This window comes from Panthera tigris, chromosome B1, assembly GCF_018350195.1.
Source record: "Panthera tigris isolate Pti1 chromosome B1, P.tigris_Pti1_mat1.1, whole genome shotgun sequence".
NCBI lineage: Eukaryota > Metazoa > Chordata > Mammalia > Carnivora > Felidae > Panthera > Panthera tigris.
The window spans coordinates 62,697,129-62,718,690 of NC_056663.1; the positions used below are offsets into that span (position 1 = coordinate 62,697,129).

At 40.2% G+C, this 21,562-nt stretch overlaps 2 protein-coding genes across 4 annotated transcripts in view; both read right to left on the reverse strand.

The window, feature by feature from the left end:
• Positions 1 to 3,181: 3,181 nt before the first annotated feature.
• On the reverse strand, positions 3,182 to 18,125 carry MSMO1 (methylsterol monooxygenase 1). Its single transcript, XM_007084241.3, has 6 exons — positions 18,024 to 18,125; positions 12,229 to 12,514; positions 8,349 to 8,497; positions 7,132 to 7,258; positions 5,578 to 5,732; positions 3,182 to 4,210 (listed from the first exon to the last, which is right to left on the reverse strand). Exons 2-6 carry the CDS (start codon positions 12,481 to 12,483, stop codon positions 4,015 to 4,017), a joined length of 882 nt encoding a protein of 293 aa, XP_007084303.1. The 5' UTR covers positions 12,484 to 12,514; positions 18,024 to 18,125; the 3' UTR covers positions 3,182 to 4,014.
• Positions 18,126 to 18,179: 54 nt separating this feature from the next.
• KLHL2 (kelch like family member 2) overlaps positions 18,180 to 21,562 on the reverse strand; it is a 120,639-nt gene continuing 117,256 nt past the window's right edge. For 2 of the 3 annotated variants that reach the window (XM_042983663.1, XM_042983664.1), the window contains exon 14: positions 18,407 to 18,527. In XM_042983663.1, the coding sequence (XP_042839597.1) occupies positions 18,490 to 18,527 (38 nt within the window). In that variant the 3' untranslated portion in view covers positions 18,407 to 18,489. Of the gene's footprint in view, positions 18,260 to 18,375; positions 18,528 to 21,562 lie in introns of those variants that run through there. The other variant, XM_042983661.1, reaches the window with a different exon arrangement.

Below are 21,562 nucleotides of genomic sequence, written 5' to 3' on the forward strand. Positions count from 1 at the left end.
TACTCTGTATGCTAACAGTGCATCACCTACTTGTGAGCAGTAACCAATGCCCTATTCTTGCTTCTTACTCTCTACTTCTTCTATTACTAGCAGATGAATTATTTTGTAGCGAAGAAAGCTCACTGAATCTCCATGGGCTACAAGAAGGCGCATTCAAATCTGCCAAAAGGTTAAACAAAATTTAAAATTTTCTTTATAAGGTGGACACAATCTTTTGTCAAATTCGATAGACACGCGTGCCCTCTACACGTACCAAGCAGCATACTCCATAAGAATCTATGTTACTGAAGTCAAACTCTAAGCTGCCAGAACATTAAAGTGCAGCAGACTTCAACTGACCCAGGCAGCCCCGGTGCAGAGTTTCTTTCACCTTTGGCGTGTACTTTAATGGGCATCCCCCTTTGCCCTCTGCTCTCCCCAGCATTTGCTGTTATTTACTTAAGACTTTCTCAATTGATTGTTAAAATGGCAGCACAGTTGCCAAATCCTACATTAAGGTGCTGTTGTGTGCTCTCCTCTTTTTTTAATCGATCGACATTTCTTGAACTCCTATAACATAGGAGGCATCCATCACATCAGATGTGCAAAGGATATGGAGGAAAATACAGAGAATAGGAAAATCCCAGCCTGCCCTGCAGGCAGCTTAGCCGCTCATGACCTGCATGCCTTTGATCATATTAATAACCCTCGCTGCGCCTCTGTTTCAGGCTGAGAGATTAGCATGAGCAAAGGTACAATAGTACATAGTGCAAAATAGGTAACTTTGGCTAAAAAGAGGTAGCAGCACATAGTAGCCTGTGCTAAGGAGTGATAGAGACGAGTGTTACAGAACCCACCGTGGGGAGAGTGGGGAGAGGTTGCAGTCACCTGAAGCGGGAATAAGACCTTATAGGAGTAAGAAGGAGGGGGCGGTGGAGGGAGGCTTGAGCCGGGTCCTTAAAAGTAGGGAAAGGTACGGAGTTTTGAACAGAACGAATAGCTAACGTTTATTGCCCACAGCAACACATACATACTCCACACGGAGGATCTTACTTAATCCTCACAAAACTCCTATGAATTACTATTATCCTCATTTCATACGTGAGGAAATGGGTTTAGTGGAAGAGGAGGGGAAAAGGCTTTCCAGGAAGTGAAATGACTTATCTGAAGCAAAGGAATGAGACCTGCTATGAGGGCATTTGCGGCTTTGTCTCTCCTGTTCCTGTCCCTGCAGTGCTGGTTTCAGTCCATGAGCAAGCAGCTCCTGTGTTTACTTGTCCCGTGATCCTCTTCTCTGCCACCAGCCCTTTCCTTTCCATACACAGCGAGCCTGCGTCTGTCCCCGGAGTTTTGCTTATTTTCCTAGTAGGCTTAAGGTAATTTCAGTTAGTGCATTTTAGCCTCCCACATCCCCTTGCTTTTGACATGTGGACTTCAGCAGTACTCTAAAGACATTTCAAATGGTCCTCTAGTGATTTTATGTAAGAATGTCAGCATTTGCCAGTACCCTGCCATTCATGTGACCAATGGCGTGCCACTCTTCCGAACATTGGCAGAGATGCTAGTCTTTTAGAATGGATTGGGTGTTAAATCCTCAGAGATGAACATACAACCCTCTGCCCCCTTGCTCACGAATGGTTTCGGGTCTTTCTCCAGCTGGGGGGATATGGGACTTGAACATGGATTTAACAGCCCTAGGCTTTACGTAAGAGCATTAGAAATGGGAGATGTGGGACAGGGGAGGTCTCGTGACACACTGCAAACCCAGGCTTTTTTAAAGGTCTATATGTCTTTAGCCAGGATATGTAGAAGAGTGAGATACTAGTTCACTGGGACAACACAGATGTAACTCTAACATTCATTTTAGCTACAATATTAACCATAAGCTTTCAAATTACTTCATTACCACTATCTTTACTTTTGGTAAAATCCAAAATAGGTAACCCGAAACAGAATATTTTGCTATTTTCTAGAGTAGGAGAGCTATGTATTTTATTTGTACTCTAGTCTTCTTACTTGTTTCATTTTTGTCTGTCAAGTGTAATAGAGAAGATAGTTTAATCCAGGGAATTTTAAGAGGTCTGGCCAGTAAATCATATTAAAATGTATTTGTACTAAAGTGTTGTGTGAGCCTTGCTTTCTGGGTAGCTACTGGTTTAGAACTTTCTTCTCAAAAGCCTGTACATAATGACAAGGGGAAATTTTGGAGACCCATCCCCTGAGATTTTTATAGAAGATGCAAGTCTCCAGTGTAGTGAGCGTAGTAGCCACAAGCACGGCTTCTGAAGTCAAAAGGCTAGCCCTGTGATCTTGAGTCACTTAACCTCTCAGACAATGCCCTCACAGAGAGGCAGAGAGAATGGCATTTGCCTCAGAGACTTAAATGAAATCATACATTAAAAGCTCATAGCAGAAGTCAGGGTATACATTAAGTGCTCAGTAAGTTAACTAGTATGAAAAGAATGAATGAGGTGAACCAAGGTGTTTAGTACCATTTCCAACAGTAGATGTCACCCTCCTCCCAAGTACTGAGTCAAAACGTCTGTGCATTCCATGAACATTAGAGAACAGAGGGTAGAGAATAAAATTTCCTACAGATAGCTTATAATTAAACGGCACGATTTTAAGTACAGCCCCCAAATCGCTGTTTGAGAATTAAGAGCTAACATTTTAAACCACGCCCACACAGGAAGGGAAAGGGATAGAAAGAATGAAAAGGGTCATATGGTCTAGGTACAAATTAGAAAACATGGTCTAGCAGAATAGTCTCAGTTCAACTTTCTGAATCCTTATTTGAATCTCTTTATGTTTGCAAAAGAAGGAAAAGAAACTTACCCGAAAATGGCTCCATATTATAAATAACAATTTGGCAGAATTATCAATTCTTTGAGTTGAAATCTAGGTATGAGATTAAATCAGCTCTAAAAAGTTTAGTTCTATTCTTCCATCTGCACAGAAAACATACACCTCAAAACAGAGAAAAGAGCTGTCTCAATATCCTCCATCTTATTAGCTCAATGGAATTGCCTGCAATCATAGCCTTATAAATACACGTTGAAACTGCCAAAGAAGTTCAGCAAATGAAGCACTTAAAAAAGTAGAATTATTCCTTTTATTACAAAACTTAATAATTTAACGATTTCTGTACTTTTCTTTAGAAGAATAAAAAAATGACAGCTGATACTCAAAACCGGAAACCAGATAATCAGACAAAAAACATCACATTTATTTCAACAGTTCAAAGTGCAAATACAGCAAGTCAGTCCACAATGTTTCAAGATACAGTTTTAAGTATAATGAAAACTTGATCTACAAAAATGAAAGGGTAAACAGCGGAAATAAAGCTCAATTTTTTTTAAAAATTCAAGTAACCCAAAAACCCTTAGACTAAAATATTCCACTTATGACGATTCAGAAATGCCTTCATTTATGGATACCAGTAGTATTTTGCAATCCAAAAGGACTTCTCAAAGAAAGAGAATCACCCAAAACCGGTCAGCTTAGGACAAGAGTGGAGGTTCTTGGTGCGGGCTCTTCCTGATTTGGCGGCCTCACTCACACTGTCAATTGATGTGGTCCAACCCATGATACTTTGAGGTTTAGGCAAATTCTAAAAAATGTGTGAAGTTCAATATGAGGCCAACACCCTGCTAAGAGTTTTTGAAACGGCCCCCATAGATTTAAAAGATTTTATAGACCGATTTTCACTTCAGGACTATGGTGTTATTGGGGGAAAGACATAGATTAATACTTCTTCCATTACTTCGCACCTTTCCGTAAGGTTAGCAACGTGGCCTTTGAAACTTCCTTGTGACAATCGTCCTTCAGTATCTATTTACTTATTTCCACACATACAGAACTTTATTTATATAGAGTAGAAAAAGTTCCCACTAGGAAGATAATTAAAGGTTGTTAATGTTCCTTGTATCACCTGGCAGCCAAGACACGTTTATTTCTGCTCCGCAGAAGCAATGTTAGCTACTTGCTTCAATTCAGGAAAGTGTATCTTCAGAAAGGTTTAGATGAGATATTTATTTACTCGGTCTTTTTTCCAACTTTCTTCATCTTTTCATTATAGGCAATAAATTGAGAGTCTGTTCCAAAAATTCTATCCCACCATGTAAATGTTGAAGCATAATTTCCGATGAAGTTCATATGGTGGAAATCATGATGCCGAGAACCAGCATAGAAAGGGATCAGATTTAAAGGGTTGAGAGGAATGTCATAACCACTGAAATAAAAATGATAAAGATTATGAAGGAAATAAACCCACTTCAAATAACTGACATTTTCATTGACAGTCATCTGCCTGTTAACTAATTCGAGTAACATTCCATGTCACCTAAGTCACATTTATTTCCGACATGTTTACAAAGACAAAACCTCACAGAAAAATGGTACATATTCTAGAAACCATTTCAAGAAATTAAAATAAAAACCTTAATAGATCTTTGGAACTTAATTTTATATATCATGGGATCAGAGAGAGGGCTTATAGTAATGAATCTTTAGATACAGCCTTTCAAGAATTATTTTTCTTTTCTGTTTTAGAGGAGCTTTCTCACCACAGTTTGTAATGCCCATAAAAGTATGTGTCCTTTAGGAAAAGTTAAATGAAAGGAGTGACTGGGGACTCCTGGGTGGCTCAGTCAGTTAACTGTCCAACTTTTGATTTCAGCTCAGGTCACGATCTCACGCTTCATGAGATGGAGCCCCACGTTGGGCTCTGTGCCGACACCACGGAGCCTGCTTGGAATTCTCTCCCTCCCTCTCTCTCAAAAGAAAATAAATAAACAAAAATTCTAAAAAACAAAACATATGTAACAAACAAGGCTAACATGAACCAAGAGGTTACAAGACATATAACCTAACAAAAATGGGCAAACGATATAAAAGGGTTACTCAAAGAAGACAAAACATATCGACTGATGAGCACACACAGACGCACAGCCTCTCAAGTCCCTGAAGAAATGCAGATCACAATACTGAAAACTCTTCAGTTCTCTTAAGGACAAAGAGTAAAGACTGTATCTATCCGGCTTGGAAGGTGTTGCGGGAGGGCAAGCATTCTCGTATATACTCCTCCTGGGGATGTAAATAGGGACCCTTTTGGAAGGCAATTGGGCAGTATCAATCAAAATTTTATTTCACTTGACCAAGCAATACATGAGTACATTCTAACTGTAAAAATGACAACTGCCAGAGACAGGAATGTAAAAAAAAAAGAAAATGTTTATCCAATGATTATGTTCTCATGTTTCCTTTAAATAAAAATAACAAAACTAATGTGTCTTACTAGTCTGCTTAGAAAGATCGGGGCGCCCGGGGGACTCAGTCGGTTAAGCATCCGACTTTGGCTCAGGTCATAATCTCGTGGTTTGTGACTTCGAGCCCCACGTTGGGCTCTGTGCTGACCGCTCGGAGCCTGAAGCCTGCTTCAGATTCTGTGTCTCCCCCTCTCTCTGCCCCTCCCATGCTCATGCTCTGTCTCCGAATAATAAATAAACAGTAAAAAAAATTTAAAAAAAGATAATCTTACAACTGTGAAAACAAAGATATATTTTGATACCTTATACCTGAATAGAAACCATAGCTCACCTATGGACGTCAATAGTTTCCATCAAACGAATGGTCACCCATGCCCAAAGGAAAATGACATGATCACATAAAAGCATGATTCCAATAAAAAATCCAGTTCCAAGAATCAGAGTTTCCAAGGGATGTGCATATTCAGCTTCCATTCCAAATGGAGCCTAAAATAAATAGGTAAGAATTACTTAATGTGTTGTGACTGTTAATTTTATGTGTCAGCTTAGCTAGGCTACAGTGCCCAACAGTTTGATTGGTCAAATACCAGTCTGGATACTGTTGTGAAAGTACTTTTTTGATGTGACTAACATTTAACTGAGGAGACTTTGAGTAAAGGAGATTACTCTCCATACTGCAAGTGCTCTTTATCCAATCAGTCGAAGACCTTAAAAGCAAAGACTGAGGCTTCTCAAGGAAGAAAGGATTCTCAAGACTGAAATACAGAAACCCTGCTCAAATTTCCAGCCTGTGGTCTGTCCTACGCATTTCAGACTTGCCAGGCCCCACAATCACATGAGCCAATTCCCTAAAATAAATCTGTGTGTATCTCCTATTGATTTCGTTTCTCTGGAGAACCATGACTAATACATAACATTAAATATATTCTAATTTATTTATACATATGGTTTTATAATATTATATTGTTTCTTTATGTAATGACAGTATACCTAGCTGAAGATATATAAACAATAACCGTAATTCTCAATAAAAACATCTTTTTGTGGGGGCCTGGATGGCTTAGTTGGTTGAGTTCAACTCTTGATTTCAGCTCATGATTTCACGGTTCATGAGTTTGAGCCCCGTGTTGGGCTCTGTGCTGACAGTGCGTAACCTGCTTGGGATTCTCTCTCCCTTTCTCTCTGATCCTCCCCTGCTTGCTCATGCGTGCGCGCGCTCTCTCTCTCTCTCTCAAAAATAAAGAAAACTTGAAGCAAACATCTTTTTGTTTCTACCAAACATCAAAAGGTCTAAAGATGTCCCTAATAAAATCTTAATAACTGCCTTTAATGGTGTTAGATAAAAACATTAAACAACTTAAACTCTAATTTTGGTTTATGCAGTTGAATTTGTTCTGCCCAGAAAAGGACACTTGATTTAGCAGACCCTGTCATCAGGATCAATGTGGAACACATTGACATAACCAGTTGGACAAAGGTACATTAAAGCAGTTCTGATCAAATCAGTTTTTGTGGAGGCCAGAATGAGGTGGAACTGTGTTAATCAAACAAGTCAGTAATTGTTTCAGAAGTTTAAAGATGAAAGGTTCATTGTTTTGGGATCCAATTTAAATGACTTTAACATCACTATGGCCTCTATTAATCTGCCACATACCAACTGTGATAGGATAGTGCTCTGGCCCCAAAGATGAGTGACTGAACTATTTCATATAACATTTTTCTTGAAAATTTATAGAACTGGTTGTATGTATGTGCGTGTGTGTGTGTTATAGTCTTAACATGCTCATGCCAAATAAAAAGCAATACAAACATCACTGACAGTTTTTTAAAAGCTTGAAGAAAAACATTTTGCCTCTAATAGAAAACAAAAAAAATTCTAACATACCTGAAACTCATGATGAACTTTATGAATATATTTATATATTCTTTTATGATGTAAGAGCCTATGCAGAAAATAGTGCCAGGTATCTTCAATCACTGCGCAGCCTAAGCATTTTACCAACAGCAGACACCTTTAAGATGAAAATACTGTAATGAGTATACGATAACTTAACTTAAACAATCTAGATTTTTCCTTGGGATCACTGCTTGAGGAATTACATGAAACCAAATACCCACCAACCACCTGACCTAACTGGATACACTGACCAGCAAACTCTCAGAACTGATAAGTACAACGTGACCATATTATAGCTGGTATTATAATACCTCTGAAGAAGGGGTAAAGAGATTGACACTGTAGCAATTCTAATTCATTTTTTAAAAATGCACATGTATAGGGGTGCCTGGCTGGTTCAGCAGGTAGAACACATAACTCTTGATCTCAGGGTTGTGAGTTTGAGCTCCACATTGCTCCACTTAAAAAAAAAAAAACAAAAAACAAAAAACAAAAAAACTGAAAAAATTTCACATGTATAAAATCAGAGTTAAACAAAATCCAAAACATCTAGGAAAGGAATAATACTGATGAAGGACTTGAACTGAGATTATTAAGAGTTAAAATCATCACTTCTTTTCCACCAAAGAGAGGGTCATAAGAGCAAGGGGCAAAAACATTTTATATACAAATGAACACATACACAACGCTTTTATATGTTAAACATATATTACAAAGAAAAGAAAAAGTGTACACCTAATATTGGTATATCTGTATTTGGCTATGTCAGGAGCAAACAGTTGAACACAAATATTATTTGAACACAAATACTTGTGCTCAGATAATATATATGTGTCTATATGGACACAACTTTTATAAATCTCACAATTACTCCCTTCTCTTTTTATTCATTTTGGACTTAGAATGTAACAGAGTTTTTCTTGGTTGAAGCATATGGATCTGTATACAGTCACATAAAGGGTGCTACTGAAACTTCTGATGTATGTAAGAAATCACTTTCCAATAAAATATTACATTAAAATAGAGAGAGATAAAAAATGGGAACATTTTAAGTTTCTACTAATGGTTTACTTTTCTACATTGTATTTACTTCTAAAGTTTAGAATAAACATTAACCAAATGAAGAAAGAAGATCAACATTAAGGATATTTTAACTAGATAATAAACCATGACTGAGTATCAAAATCAAATCTTTATCTACATACCATCTTGGCATTCTTTCCCAATCATAAGGAATATTAAAATACTCTGTAAAATAATAAGTTCCACATATCAAAGGAAGCTGGATACAAAAGTGATTAAAGAGAAGTACTTTAAAACATTTCCACTGGTTTTCCCATGTTTCTGGTTTATCCTAGGGAGAAAAATCGTAGTATTTAGTATTGTGTCGGTAATTTGACCTGAAAATCAGAGTGAATTCTAATTATTTCTGTAATGTTTCTATGTGACCTTAATTCTACATTATTTAATTAATCTTATATTACAGTGACTATGTTGCAATAAGCAAGGGCGAGGAATCACAGCACCCCCCCTTCTAAATTCTTGACAACTATGGTAATGAGTTAAAATAGGTGAAGAAACTGTTCCCAAACAAACCCAGGAATAAAGGTCACAAACAAACTGAAAAAAAAAACAAAAACAAAAAAACACCACACCGTGAATCACTCTTCCGTCTTTGCTGCCCACAGAGCCCTCACTTCTGTCAGCAGGAATTTCAGAGAAGACATGTGTTATGCTGAGATCACAGGCAGGTTCTCCCAGCTGTCATACAGACCGCACTGGAAACCTGGATTACGGAGGTGAAGTGATGCCTCCAGCCATTTAGCGGTACTCAGAAATAAGTGTATTCCCAGAAATAAGTGGATTTTTGTCATTTCCAATGACAGAATTATAACTCTCTGAGCTGGAAGAACGTCAGAAATGAGTCCGGTGGGTCCCAAAGAATGGAGAGCTACTGCCCACAGATGACGACATTCAGAGATGAAAGTCAAAATGAGAAAAGTGAGATCAATGTTGTAAAAATGTTCAGAAAACCTCATCAGGATATCGACTTGGTTAGCAAGCCATATAAAAGAATCTAAATTTATTCGATTTAAAGGGCTGCAGTTAGATAAGAAAAGGTGCTTCTGGTTTCATAAAAAGACGGTGATAATATATAATAGTTATTGCTTTGTTTTGCATGTCCTTACTTAAAAATCCAGACAGCTGCTAGTCATACTTTTTTAACTAAACCATAATATCCCAAGCAAGGAAACTACTGCTCAGCAGTGGAAGCCCAGAGAGGTCTGCTACCTTGCCCAGGATCACACGGGCAGGGACCCGAACTAGGACTAACTAAAATCTAGGTCTCCAGTTCTGGTCTTAAAATTCTCTTTTTTGTTGCTCTTAAAATTCCTTGAGTTATCCTCTCTAACAAAAAAAAGAAAAAGCATTTAATAGATAACCAATCTAGAGAGCCAGCCTCCAATCTCAGGGCCACCAATCTCAGAGCTAACTAGCTCTGAGATGCTCACAACTCTGTTTCCTCAACAATAAAATGAAGGGATTAGACAAGATAATTATTAATTAGCTATCTCTACTCTGAGATTATCTGACCTCCTTACTCCAAACCTCCAGTCTGTGATTGGGGACAAAATAAATTAAAGAGCCTAGCTTGGGCAAATTTTCCCTACAAATTCCATTTAACAGACTTTTAATATGCTAGCTTGAATGTGATACCCTAATTTAGCTGCAGAAATTAACACACAAATCAGTCAACTATAAAATCACATGGTTAAAGTGTACATAAATTAGTTTAAAAGATAATGAACAATGGGGGAGCCTGGGTAGATAATGAACAATGGGGGAGCCTGGGTAGATAATGAACAATGGGGGAGCCTGGGGCGGGGGGTGTAATCTGCTTGGAATTCTCTCCCTCCTCTCTCTGGCCCTCCCCTTGCTAGCTCTCTCTCAAAATAAATAAATAAATAAATATTAGAAAAAAAGATAGTGAACAATCAAAAACTCCTACCTAGTGGAACATCAGAGTTTACTGCATTTTACACTTTATATATCACTGCATCCTAATATGAAGGAATACCATTATTAGGACAATCGAATGTTTTTAGTATACGCGTCCCTGAGGAAAACTGCTAGAGAACTACGAAGACGTGATGTTCTGTAAATTTCCCTCTCACTAGTGAGCACGCGCACGGACTATCCCCTAGTCTATCCTGTTTGAAACTGCTCTCCTCACTGCCAGCAACCTTCTTCCTGTGCCCACAAACAAGGGTTTCAGGGCTTTTGCCTTCAAAATGCATAAACCTGTAATTAACTGTACTGATTCTGTTGCTTGTTTTTAAACCCTTTTATGAGAACTTGTACTGATTTACCAACACAGTTCATTTTGGTATCAAAAAGCTCAAAGCAGGGACTTTGATGGTGTTGAACCTCAAAGGAAGACAAGACAGCATGAGGCCATATACCCGCCCTTTCCATTTCTGTTTCTAAGTCCACCTGTAACCAACTAGACAATTACTTGTATGGTCTTTTGCCACCTTTTAAAGTCATTCATAAAACACTGACTGAAAAAGGTCTTCTTCTCTCTGGAAAAGTGACCACCCTCTGACCAGTGAGTCAAGTGCGGAGGGCAGAAGGAGGCCAGGGACACTCTGGCCTGGCCAGACATACCATGATTCAGCCCTATAAGCAAACAAATCAAGAGGTGACACACTCTAGTCAGAATCATCCCAAACATGCATGAAGACAGACATCCAAATTGAACTCTGCCTTTCAAAGCAGGCCCTGTTATAAAAAGCATTTTGGAACTTCTGTCCTTAATTTAGGGTAAGAGAATACTCCCCTTTGGGCATGTCCCTTTTTCCTTCCTCTCCAATCTTTTTGTTCTTCCCTTGGCTTACAGTCTAGTCGCCTGATCGCCTGCAGTATCCCCGGACAGGATCAATGACGCCCTTTGCGTGAGCACTTAAACTCACTGGGAGAGGCAGCGGGGCAAACAGACCCATGGGGGAGAATGTGCACACCGCCTGCCACCTGACGGGTACTTAGTAAGTGCAAATTAGTCTCCACAAAGGAACACTCTCAAATGTTCTACCAAGACCACGTGTCCTTGAGTTTTAGTTTGGCATGACTTTTTAGAAAAGTAAACAGCAAGCATTAGAAACTATCATGGGTTTGCCAAGTGCTGATAAAGCATCTCTAATAAGCTAGTCCAGACTCTTTGCTGGGACCCCTGTCACACTCTAGTTGACACTCTGGTAGAGCTCACCATTTTCCCTGTGATTAAAACTGAAAAGCAGCACTGTGTATATCTCAACACTTTGTCACGCACGGTGGGATCTCAAGAAATTTAGTGCACTAAAACAAGTATCTAGAAACTAGGGGCCTCAGGACTTCCTCATTTGGGATGACATGAATGCTGCTCAACCACTACCATATTATTTAAGGAAAAAACAAAACGTTTAATAACCCCAATCAAGATCTTAGAATATTAACATACACTTAGCAGCTGAGACATCAGGGGTAGGAGCGAATTGCAAATTATCTACAAATCCCCATAACTTTCCTTTCCAGCTAGTTTAAGAGATTAAAATTTCTAAGCCCAAATTAGACAAATATCACATCTAATGAAAGCATAATTTAACAAATTATTCTTGAAACATTAGCAATAACAATCTAGGGCTGTGCTGTCCAATATGGTAGAACTAGAAATGTGTGGCTATTGAACGTTTTAAATATGGCTAGTCTAAACTGAGATGGGCTAAAATTAATGTAAAATACATAATTGATTTCAAAGTCTTATTGTGAGAATAAGAACATAAAATATCTCATTAAGTACTTTTATATTGATTACTTAAGATAATAGTTTAGATTTATTGTATTAAATGAAGCATAATACTAAAATTAATTCCCCTATTTCTTTATACTTTTTTATGTATTCTATCAGAAAATATAAAATTATGCATGTTCCTTCACTGAATTTCCATCGGACAGCCGTGATCTAGATTCTCTCAAAACAAAGTTATATTTACTTTTAAAACCTTCCACATCAACAATAACATTGCATTGTAAGCCCATCACACTCACCTTCTGAATTTTGTACTTTTTCATGTAAGGTATAAATTGAAACAAAAATCCAGGTAAACAGAACAAGAAATAAAGCGCCTCATGAACTATCAAAGATCCCCATGTTGCAATCTGGAATTTCGTGTAATTATTCAACATATAGTTCCAAGCATTTTTAAATGGTTCTTGTAGAGGGTTCTCAGGTAACAGTGAATCTACATACTCCACAGCCAAGGATGCCGAACTAAAGATGCTGATACTTTCATTTGTTGCCATTTTTCAAATCTCTGCAGAAAGCCTTAGAATTCTGTAAAAATAGACAAATAAATACATAAAACAGTGAAATTCCAGCAAAATAATTTTTAAAATTCATCTTCTGATAATTTTTAAAACAACAAATACTAAAGTACCAATTCTCAGATCCTAAACATGTGATTAAAAAAAAAAAAAGTCAACTACTAGATGTCATCACCGTGTCCATTTGAGGACACTGATTTAAAAGCCACACGTTAAGTTTCAAGAGCAGGATCTAAAAGAACACTGGACAAAGAATTTCAGACTATATTTATTTATTTATTTATTTATTTATTTATTTTCAATATATGAAATTTATTGTCAAATTGGTTTCCATACAACACCCAGTGCTCATCCCAAAAAGTGCCCTCCTCAATGCCCATCACTCACCCTCCTCTCCCTCCCACCCCCCATCAACCCTCAGTGTGTTCTCAGTTTTTAAGAGTCTCTTATGCTTTGGCTCTCTCTTCCACTCTAACCTCTTTTTTTTCTTTTTTTTCCTTCCCCTCCCCCACGGGTTTCTGTTAAGTTTCTCAGGATCCACATAAGAGTGAAAACATATGGTATCTGTCTTTCTCTGTATGGCTTATTTCACTTAGCATCACACTCTCCAGTTCCATCCACGTTGCTACAAAGGGCCATATTTCGTTCTTTCTCATTGCCATGTAGTACTCCATTGTGTATATAAACCACAATTTCTTTATCCATTCATCAGTTGATGGACATTTCAGCTCTTTCCATAATTTAGCTATTGTTGAGAGTGCTGCTATAAACATTGGGGTACAAGTGCCCCTATGCATCAGTACTCCTGTATCCCTTGGGTAAATTCCTAGCAGTGCTATTGCTGGGTCATAGGGTAGGTCTATTTTTAATTTTCTGAGGAACCTCCACACTGTTTTCCAGAGCGGCTGTACCAATTTGCATTCCCACCAACAGTGCAAGAGGGTTCCCGTTTCTCTACATCCTCTCCAGCATCTATAGTCTCCTGATTTGTTCATTTGGCCACTCTGACTGGCGTGAGGTGATATCTGAGTGTGGTTTTGATTTGTATTTCCCTGATGAGGAGCGACGTTGAGCATCTTTTCATGTGCCTGTTGACCATCCGGATGTCAGACTATCTTTAAAGAGACTTTTCAGTGTGGTCTCCTTGGAAAAACTTGTAATTTCAATTAGCAATAATGGAGTTTGAGTGTCACTTAAAACCAAAAAAAAAAAAAAAGAAAACATCTGCCAAATAAGACTACATAAAAATTAAATACTTCTGACTGGGGAATAAATAATTATAAGTAAAGTCAAAGATCAAATGACAAACTGGAAAAAATATTTCCAACACTCATGACAAAAGGCTGCCAAGTGTGCTTTAAAGAAAGACTAAAAACCCAACAGAACAATGCCAAAAGACATTCCCAAGGAGTTCATGGAAAAATAAATATAATACAAATGTTCACTAAACAAATATGCAGCTCAGTTCCACTCAAAGAAATACATCCTAAACCAAAAATCTTTAAAAGTTTCATGGTGCTCAGGACCCAATATCGGAAACACACTTTGGGGAAACAGGCATCATTATACATTGCTAATGGAAGGATTAGTATGTCTGAGGAAAAATTCACAATATTTGTCACAATTAAAAATAAATACACCCTTTGATCCAGCAATTTTCTTACTCAGGTACACTAAGACTGAAGGAAGCATTGCTTATAGCAGCCAAAACAAAGAAAAAAGAAAAAACAACATAAATAAGTCCATCAACAAGAAAGGAGTTAAATAAACCCTAAGTCCTTTCACAGGCAATTATACAGCCACTTAAAAGAACAAGGAAAATCTGTACGTTCTTCATAGAAGGATGTCTAAGATACAATGTTAAATGAAACAGCAGGTTGCAGAATAATACCCATAAAGAAGAGCCCCCCCACTTTGTTTCTGTGAAAACGTTATATATTTATCTGTGTGTGTGCACACGTGTGTACACACACACACACACGATGTATGGAAGGATATCCAGGAAACAATTGAGAGTGGTGACCTTTAGAGGAAGAGATCAAGAGGAAAAGATGCACACTCTTGTCCATGTGCACACACGGGATGAGGGGCGGTGAGGCGGGAGGAGAAAAATTCTACTTTCCATTTTATACCTTTTTGCAATTATAATTTTCTCATGAATATACTTTACCTATATAATAAATAAGCATAACGGGTCATGAAATCAAAAAAGAAAAACTTACAAAGAATGTTACTTTCCTAAAAATGTTCCCTGTTGTTCCTAATGTGCAAATTATGAAGGACAACTTTAAAGACAAATTGTTTAAAGCCTCAGAAGCATTCTTTTCTTTTTTTAATGTTTATTTATTTTTGAAGCAGAAAGAGAAAGACAGTGTGAGCAGAGGAGGAGCAGAGAGAATCCGAAGCAGCTCCAGGCTCTGAGCTGCCAGCACAGAGCCCGACACGGAGCTAGAACACGAACGGTGAGATCATCACCTGAGCCGAAGCCGGACGCTTAACCCACTGAGTCACCCAGGCGCCCCAGAAGCACTCTTAATAGTGCTCAAAATGCCCCACTCCCAATGCTGACCTCTCACTGTGCCTCACAGAGGATACTGGGGAGCTCAGTCAACTTGCTCAGGTCTCTGAATTCACTTTGTATGCTTAGTTCTTTTGTCCTACTCATTCTCAAATGGCTTATACTATGGGACTACAGTTACATCCTGACCATTCCAACCTCAAAATTTCTCTTTTCTCACTCACCCTCTCTGAGAGTGACTAGTGTTTTGTTCCCTTCTTACCTTAAGAACTAGTCTGTCACTTGTCCTTTCTTACTTTTCATCTTGCCCTCTTCACTGAGTCCATTCCTTCAAGTTTAGAAAACATACTCATGTCTTCATACTCGTACTTTCACAAGAAAGTCTTCCTTTCTTGTGAAAAGTTTTCCTAACCTGTATCCCCCACTTCCCCAAGCCACTGTCCCACTTTTCTTCTTTGAACCAACCTCTTTTTTCTCTAGGGAGAAATCAACAAAAAGCCTCTCCCTGCTTTGTTTGCATCCAAACACGTCACTCAACCACTTGCAATCTAGCTCCCATTCACGCCAAGGTGTCTTCAGTCTCCTAACTCACAAGATAAAAGTCATTCCAATCCTCATTTTTCATGAGATCATCACCAAATTTGACAATGCTTAACCAACATCACTTAGTAGCTGTGTGACGTTAAGCAAGTTATAGAACCTCTCTGAACCTCAGTTTTATCATCTGCAAAATGTACAGAATCGTAACTAGAAGGTGGGATCTTTTCATAATGTATGTGTATGTTTATATATATATATATGATATATATATCATTTATATATATATCTCATATATGAGATATATATGGAGAGATACACATATCACCACAATGTACACCTTAAATATCTTACCTGTCAATTATACCTCAATAAAGCTGAAAAAAGAAAAACAGTTTTAATGAGTCCAAGACATAATACACGTGAAGTACTTAACTTAGGACCTGACACACAGTAGCTAAGCTAACAATAATTGAGCACTTCCTATATGCCAGGGACTGTGTTCTAAGAACGCTACATGCTCTCTCTATATTAAAGACTTTAATCCTTCACAAAGCAGGTGATTTTATTATTTCCATCTTATAAATGAAAAACTGAGGTTTAGAAAGAGTAATCAACTTTTTTTTAATGTTTGTTTATTTTTGAGACAGACAGAGCATGGGGGGGGGGGGGGGTGCAATGAAAGAGGGAGACACAGAATCTGAAACAGGCTCCAGGCTCTGAAAGGTCAGCACAGAACCCAATGCGAGGCTCGAACCCACAAACCGTGAGATCATGACCTGAACCGAAGTTGGTCTTTCAACCAACTGAGCCACCCAGGTGCCCCAGAGTGAGCAACTTTCTTAACCCAAGTTACAAAAATACTAACTGGGGGAGATTATGCTCTCATCCACTATGGTCTATTGTAATCATCAATAATAAAGCATACAACAGGGGAGCCTGGGTGGCTCAGTCGGTTAAGCGTCCGACTTCCGCTCAGGTCATGATCTCACGGTCCGTGGGTTCGAGCCCCGTGTCGGGCTCTGTGCTGACAGCTCGGAGCCTGGAGCCTGTTTCGGATTCTGTGTCTCCCTCTCTCTCTGACCCTCCCCTGTTCATGCTCTGTCTCTGTCTCAAAAATAAATAAACGTTAAAAAAAATTTTTTTTAAAAAACAAAAATAAATAAACATTAAAAAAATTTTTGCTAAAAAGAAATTATCTATAGTATCTATAGTCTTTCTGTCCCTAGCCCTTTCTCCTAAACTCCAGTTTCTGATTATCTAAAACTCTACCGGCCATCTTCAATTACACAGTTCAGAGTTCCATCAAACTCAACACGCCCCAAAATTCAGCCAACTGCTCCCTGTAACCCTGCCCAAATATTGTATCTTCCTTAACCTCTAATTTGGGGAACTGCACCATCATCTACTTAGTCATCTCTGAAAGAATGTTCCCGGTCTCTCCTCTGCTGCCTAGGTCAAGCCTTCAAACTTACCCCCAATTTAGAGACTTGGTGTAATTCAGGGGTTTACTCTCCCGACACAAGAAAGGAGAGTTGGATACATCTTTGCCAAATGAACAAAACCAAAAAACTAGAAATTAAACTTAAGGAGAGGGGAGGGGAAATAAAGAGTTCTTTTCCCTTTTCTTATCCTTGTGCAACCTGATTGGGAGCCTGCTCCATTCTCAGGAAGAAAAAAAAAATGAGTTATCTGTGTATTCTCTGAGAAACTCTGAAGTTTGGCTGAGCACGGTCGGCCAGTGTCCGTCCTTTGGCCCATATACCTTGGCTGAGCCCGGACTGCAGCAAACAGTTCCCTCATTGGCTGGCGTTGCCCAATCTCTTAGCTTGCCCTCCTTAAACACTACCTTTAAGGTACAACGGCAGGGTCTAGCTAAACAGCAGAGTTAACCCCCTTCTTTAAAAAAGATGTCAAGGGAATGCATCCCTGAAAGATAAAAACCAAGGCCCTGAGCGAGGCGAAACAGGCCCTGCCAGGCCTTCACTCTTCACCTCTCTTATCTCCCACCTTCCCGCTGTATTCTCACACTTCACGTGTAACGGGCACAACACTCCCTTGTCGGTAACGTCCGCCATCCAACTCCTATTCATCCTTCAGTGACCTCCTCTCAGACGCCCTTCCCAACCCCACTACCTCCACTGCACATACGCAAGAGACCTTATCTCCCCAGTAGTGCTTCTGCTTTTGCAAAACTTTCATCACTCCTTCACCCTGTGAACTATCTCCTAATATATCCCGTCTTCGGATGACTGTAAACTTTTAAAGGGCAAGAACCATGCCCCAGCCTAAATTCATCGTTTGAGATTTCACACGGCTTTCACCTGTTCCCCTTGCCTTCCGTCCTCACAGCGGGCGCTGCCGCCCTGCGAGCGCGCATCCACGGCCGACCCCGCTCCCCTCAATACCACGGGGCAGCTGGCCGGAGCCCGCCCGCTCCCCCTTCCTGGCCTACCAGTCTCACCTGGACGACCGCGCGGGAACTGCGGGCCACCGTCACCCAGACTCCACCAGGTGCTGCACCTTCGGAACCTGCCTTTCCGGCTCGAGGGTGGAGCTAAGAGGCCGAGGCGGCTTCTTTTGCTGTTATTGGCTTGCGAGGGCTCCCAACCCTCCTTCTCCGCGCTGTGATTGGTCCTTGCAGTAGTCGGACTCGTGTGACTCGCGTGAACAAATCCCTGGCGGTCCCAGCCATTGGCTCTGCGAATGGAGTGAGGATAGTGAGACCGAGGCGTCTAGCCAGTAGCCAGCGCCGCAGCGCGCCTGGAGGCGGGGAAGCGCGAGGACGCGTGACGGCGTGAGGGGGCGGACACTACCACCACGAGAGAGCCGCTGCAAGGAGTTGCCTTGGCAACCGCGGTTCTTGAGGAGTTGCTGCCGATCCCCGCGCAGTCCCTGGAAGAGGGTACCAGGCCGCCCTCCGCGCGACTTTAAGATGTGACTTGTGTAGCAGTCGCTTGGCAAAAACCTGGGAAGAAAAAGTATAAATGAGTTTTAAGATCTGTTTTGACGGTTTCTTTACAGACAGCCTTGCCTCCCTCTGCTCTACCTTGGATCTAGATCATTCTTCTTCCTTGTTTCCCCAGCCCCAGTGTCCCTTAATAACCCCCTATATATGGAAGATGGAGAATTTCAAACGCAATATATCTCCTGTGATCATCTAAAGAGTTATGATTACCCCCATTTTCAGATGAGAAAACACGAAGCTCAGAAAAGTTTAGCAAATGGTTTGACTTGGCAGACGGCTGCTCCCTGGGGTGTTTAGGCGTCAATCTAGCCCATAGGCCGTGACCTGAGAACGCCCACGTGGTGTACGTGGTGTAATCCAGGTGTGGGACAAACGGGCAGAGAGCTTGATGCGCTTACAACTTTTCGGGAGCCCTAGCCTCGTCTCCGCCATGTGTCAACAGTAAAATACTTGTGTACGAGGCAATAAGAGTCGTGTGTACAGATGGTGTAATAGTATACGAATTTAAACAGGGCCTTCTAAAAATTCGCACAAAGGCACCATTTGGGCTAGGTGAAAGCACTTGCTATTCAGTAGTTTCTGGAAACAGGATGCCGTTGTTTCTCTCAGGGCTATGCTCAAACTGGTTCTTCTGCCTGAAGTACTCAGCCATCTCTTCCCTTACCCATCACCCATCAACTCAGGCACTATCAGCTTGAGGAAGTCCCCTTTTGGTGGATGTCTCTCGATAAGTTCAGTGACTCTCTCGTCTAACTGTCCCATGTCTGACAACCACGTTCTCTGTAAAGTATCAGGACAGCGAGGTCAAATCAAATGAAAAGCAAATGGATCTGCCCTTTTGGTGGTCAGAACCCTGTAGGACGCCTGTGCAGGCAGGTGAATGGTGTCCTGGAATGGATGCTGTGGTGCACCACCCAAATCCCCCTCTTCAGGACTGAAGCAGGCATTTAGCTTCTGAGTGTTGGCAAAGACAGCCACCTCTCCCCACTGGCACACCCCCTTTTCATGGGACCGGAGTCCAGTGACTGAATGATGCCGCAGTACAAAAGCGCAGCCCCTCATCCTAATTTAGGACTGCTTTGCTTGTCCAGCCCAGCTCCAGAGATCTCCCCTCTTGTTGGCTGAGGTTACCAGGCTTTCTCAATTAGCAGTGTGCTCTTGGGTAACTTCTCAAAGTCTTATCTAGTACATTTGTAAAATGAGTATTGTAATAATACCTACATCTCATTTGCACAAGTATCTGAAATACAGGAAGTGTTCAGTAAAGTGCTTACTGACCATTTCAGATCATATCCACCATAGTAGATACATTTTCTAAATCAGAGCAGGTGTATGTATTGGAGGGGCCAAATTATTATTTTAAATCTTGGACATTTAGAGCTGAAAGAAAATACAGATATGGCAGCCAACTCAGTTATTTCCCTACAATGAAGAAATGGGATGTTCAGAGAAGAGCAACGAAGGCGGTAATTTATCGAGGGTCCTCTGTATTTCAAGCTTATTATAACACACATCATTTCTTTCAAATCTCACAATAACCTTGTGACACAGGCACTATTGTTGCCATTTTAGAGAAGACAAAATAACAGTCAGAGGTTAAGTAATGTGTTTAAAGTCACAGCAAGCAGCTGTTGGAGAGGGATATAAATTTAGAGCCACCTTCTGATTCTTATGCCCATGGGTTTTCCAGTACACATCTTTTTCTTCTTTAGAGTCATGAGGCCAGGGTTGGAACCCCAGTCTTGATTCAAAGTGTGATTCCACTCTCCCCTGTAACCTCCTCTTCCAACTGAGGCACTGGCAGCCATACAAGCCAATAGGAGGCAATTTGCTCAAGATCAAACTGAAACAAGTGGCAGGCATAGCACATCAATGTGTATTATGCTACCCTTGTCTCTAATAAAATAAGTCTCATAACTCGGGGTGCCTGGGTGGCTCAGGCGGTTGAGCATTTGGCTCTTGGTTTCAGCTCAGGTCATGATCTTATGGTTCGTGGGATGGGGCTCTGTGCTGACAGTGCAGAGCCTGCTTGGAATTCTCACACCCTCCCACTCTCTCCCACTCTCTCTGCGCCTCCCCCTTCTCTCTCCGTCGTTCTCTCTCCAAATAAACAAAGTCTCATAACTCATCAGCAGCTAAGATTATGAATACCCAGGACCTCATGCTCTAAGAGATGATAATAAAAACCAGGAATCATATGCCAGAGTCTAAAGGAACTCCTAGCAGTATGCACCCCATCCACCGTACCCTTGCCACCAGTGCATTTGGCCAAGAAAGCAGAGATCCACACAAAGCAGGAAGCAGATTTCCTTCCCAATGCAGATGCTCAAATCTAGTCTTGAACTCTGCTCAACCTGGTGCTGTTTCTTTGGCAGGATTTCTAACATGCCTCTCTGTCTTAAGTTCTGCTCTTTTTTGTACGATAATAGAACATACCAGGAATGGTCTTCTATGCCTTTTTAAAAAGGGGTGGGGGGTGGGGGGTGTTCCAAACTGGAAAGACAGAGAGGCATGGGGGAACAGGGTACATCCAAAGCCTCCGAAAACAGTTATGAATCCACCCACTGACAAAACGTGGCAAAACTACTTTATAGTATAGCTATTAAAGCTTCAAAGGAAGTAAAGACAAAGTGGTGTTTGACATTTTAAGTATTTAAGTCTCTGTTACCTTAATAGATTGCATTTTAAGAAAAACTTACACATTTTTTAGATAAGTCTAATAATGCACAGAGAGTTTCATAGAATATTAGTGTTTGGAAGCGATCAGGAAAGATAATGACACACATTTTCCTTGATGCCACTGTGGGAAACAGCTAATAGTGCTCTAAGTTCATTAGATCCTCAACATGTTCGTTGACAGTGGATGTGCTTGGAGCCACACTAATGCAGAAATTCACTTTTTCATATGGTAAGCAGAGGCTTTTTCTTTTTCTGATTAAGTTCTTTGTATTTCCATTTATAATTGGAAGTTCAAGTGAGTATTAAATATGGTTGTTTAAATTTCAGTACTCTGTATTAAACTAAATGGAAATTTT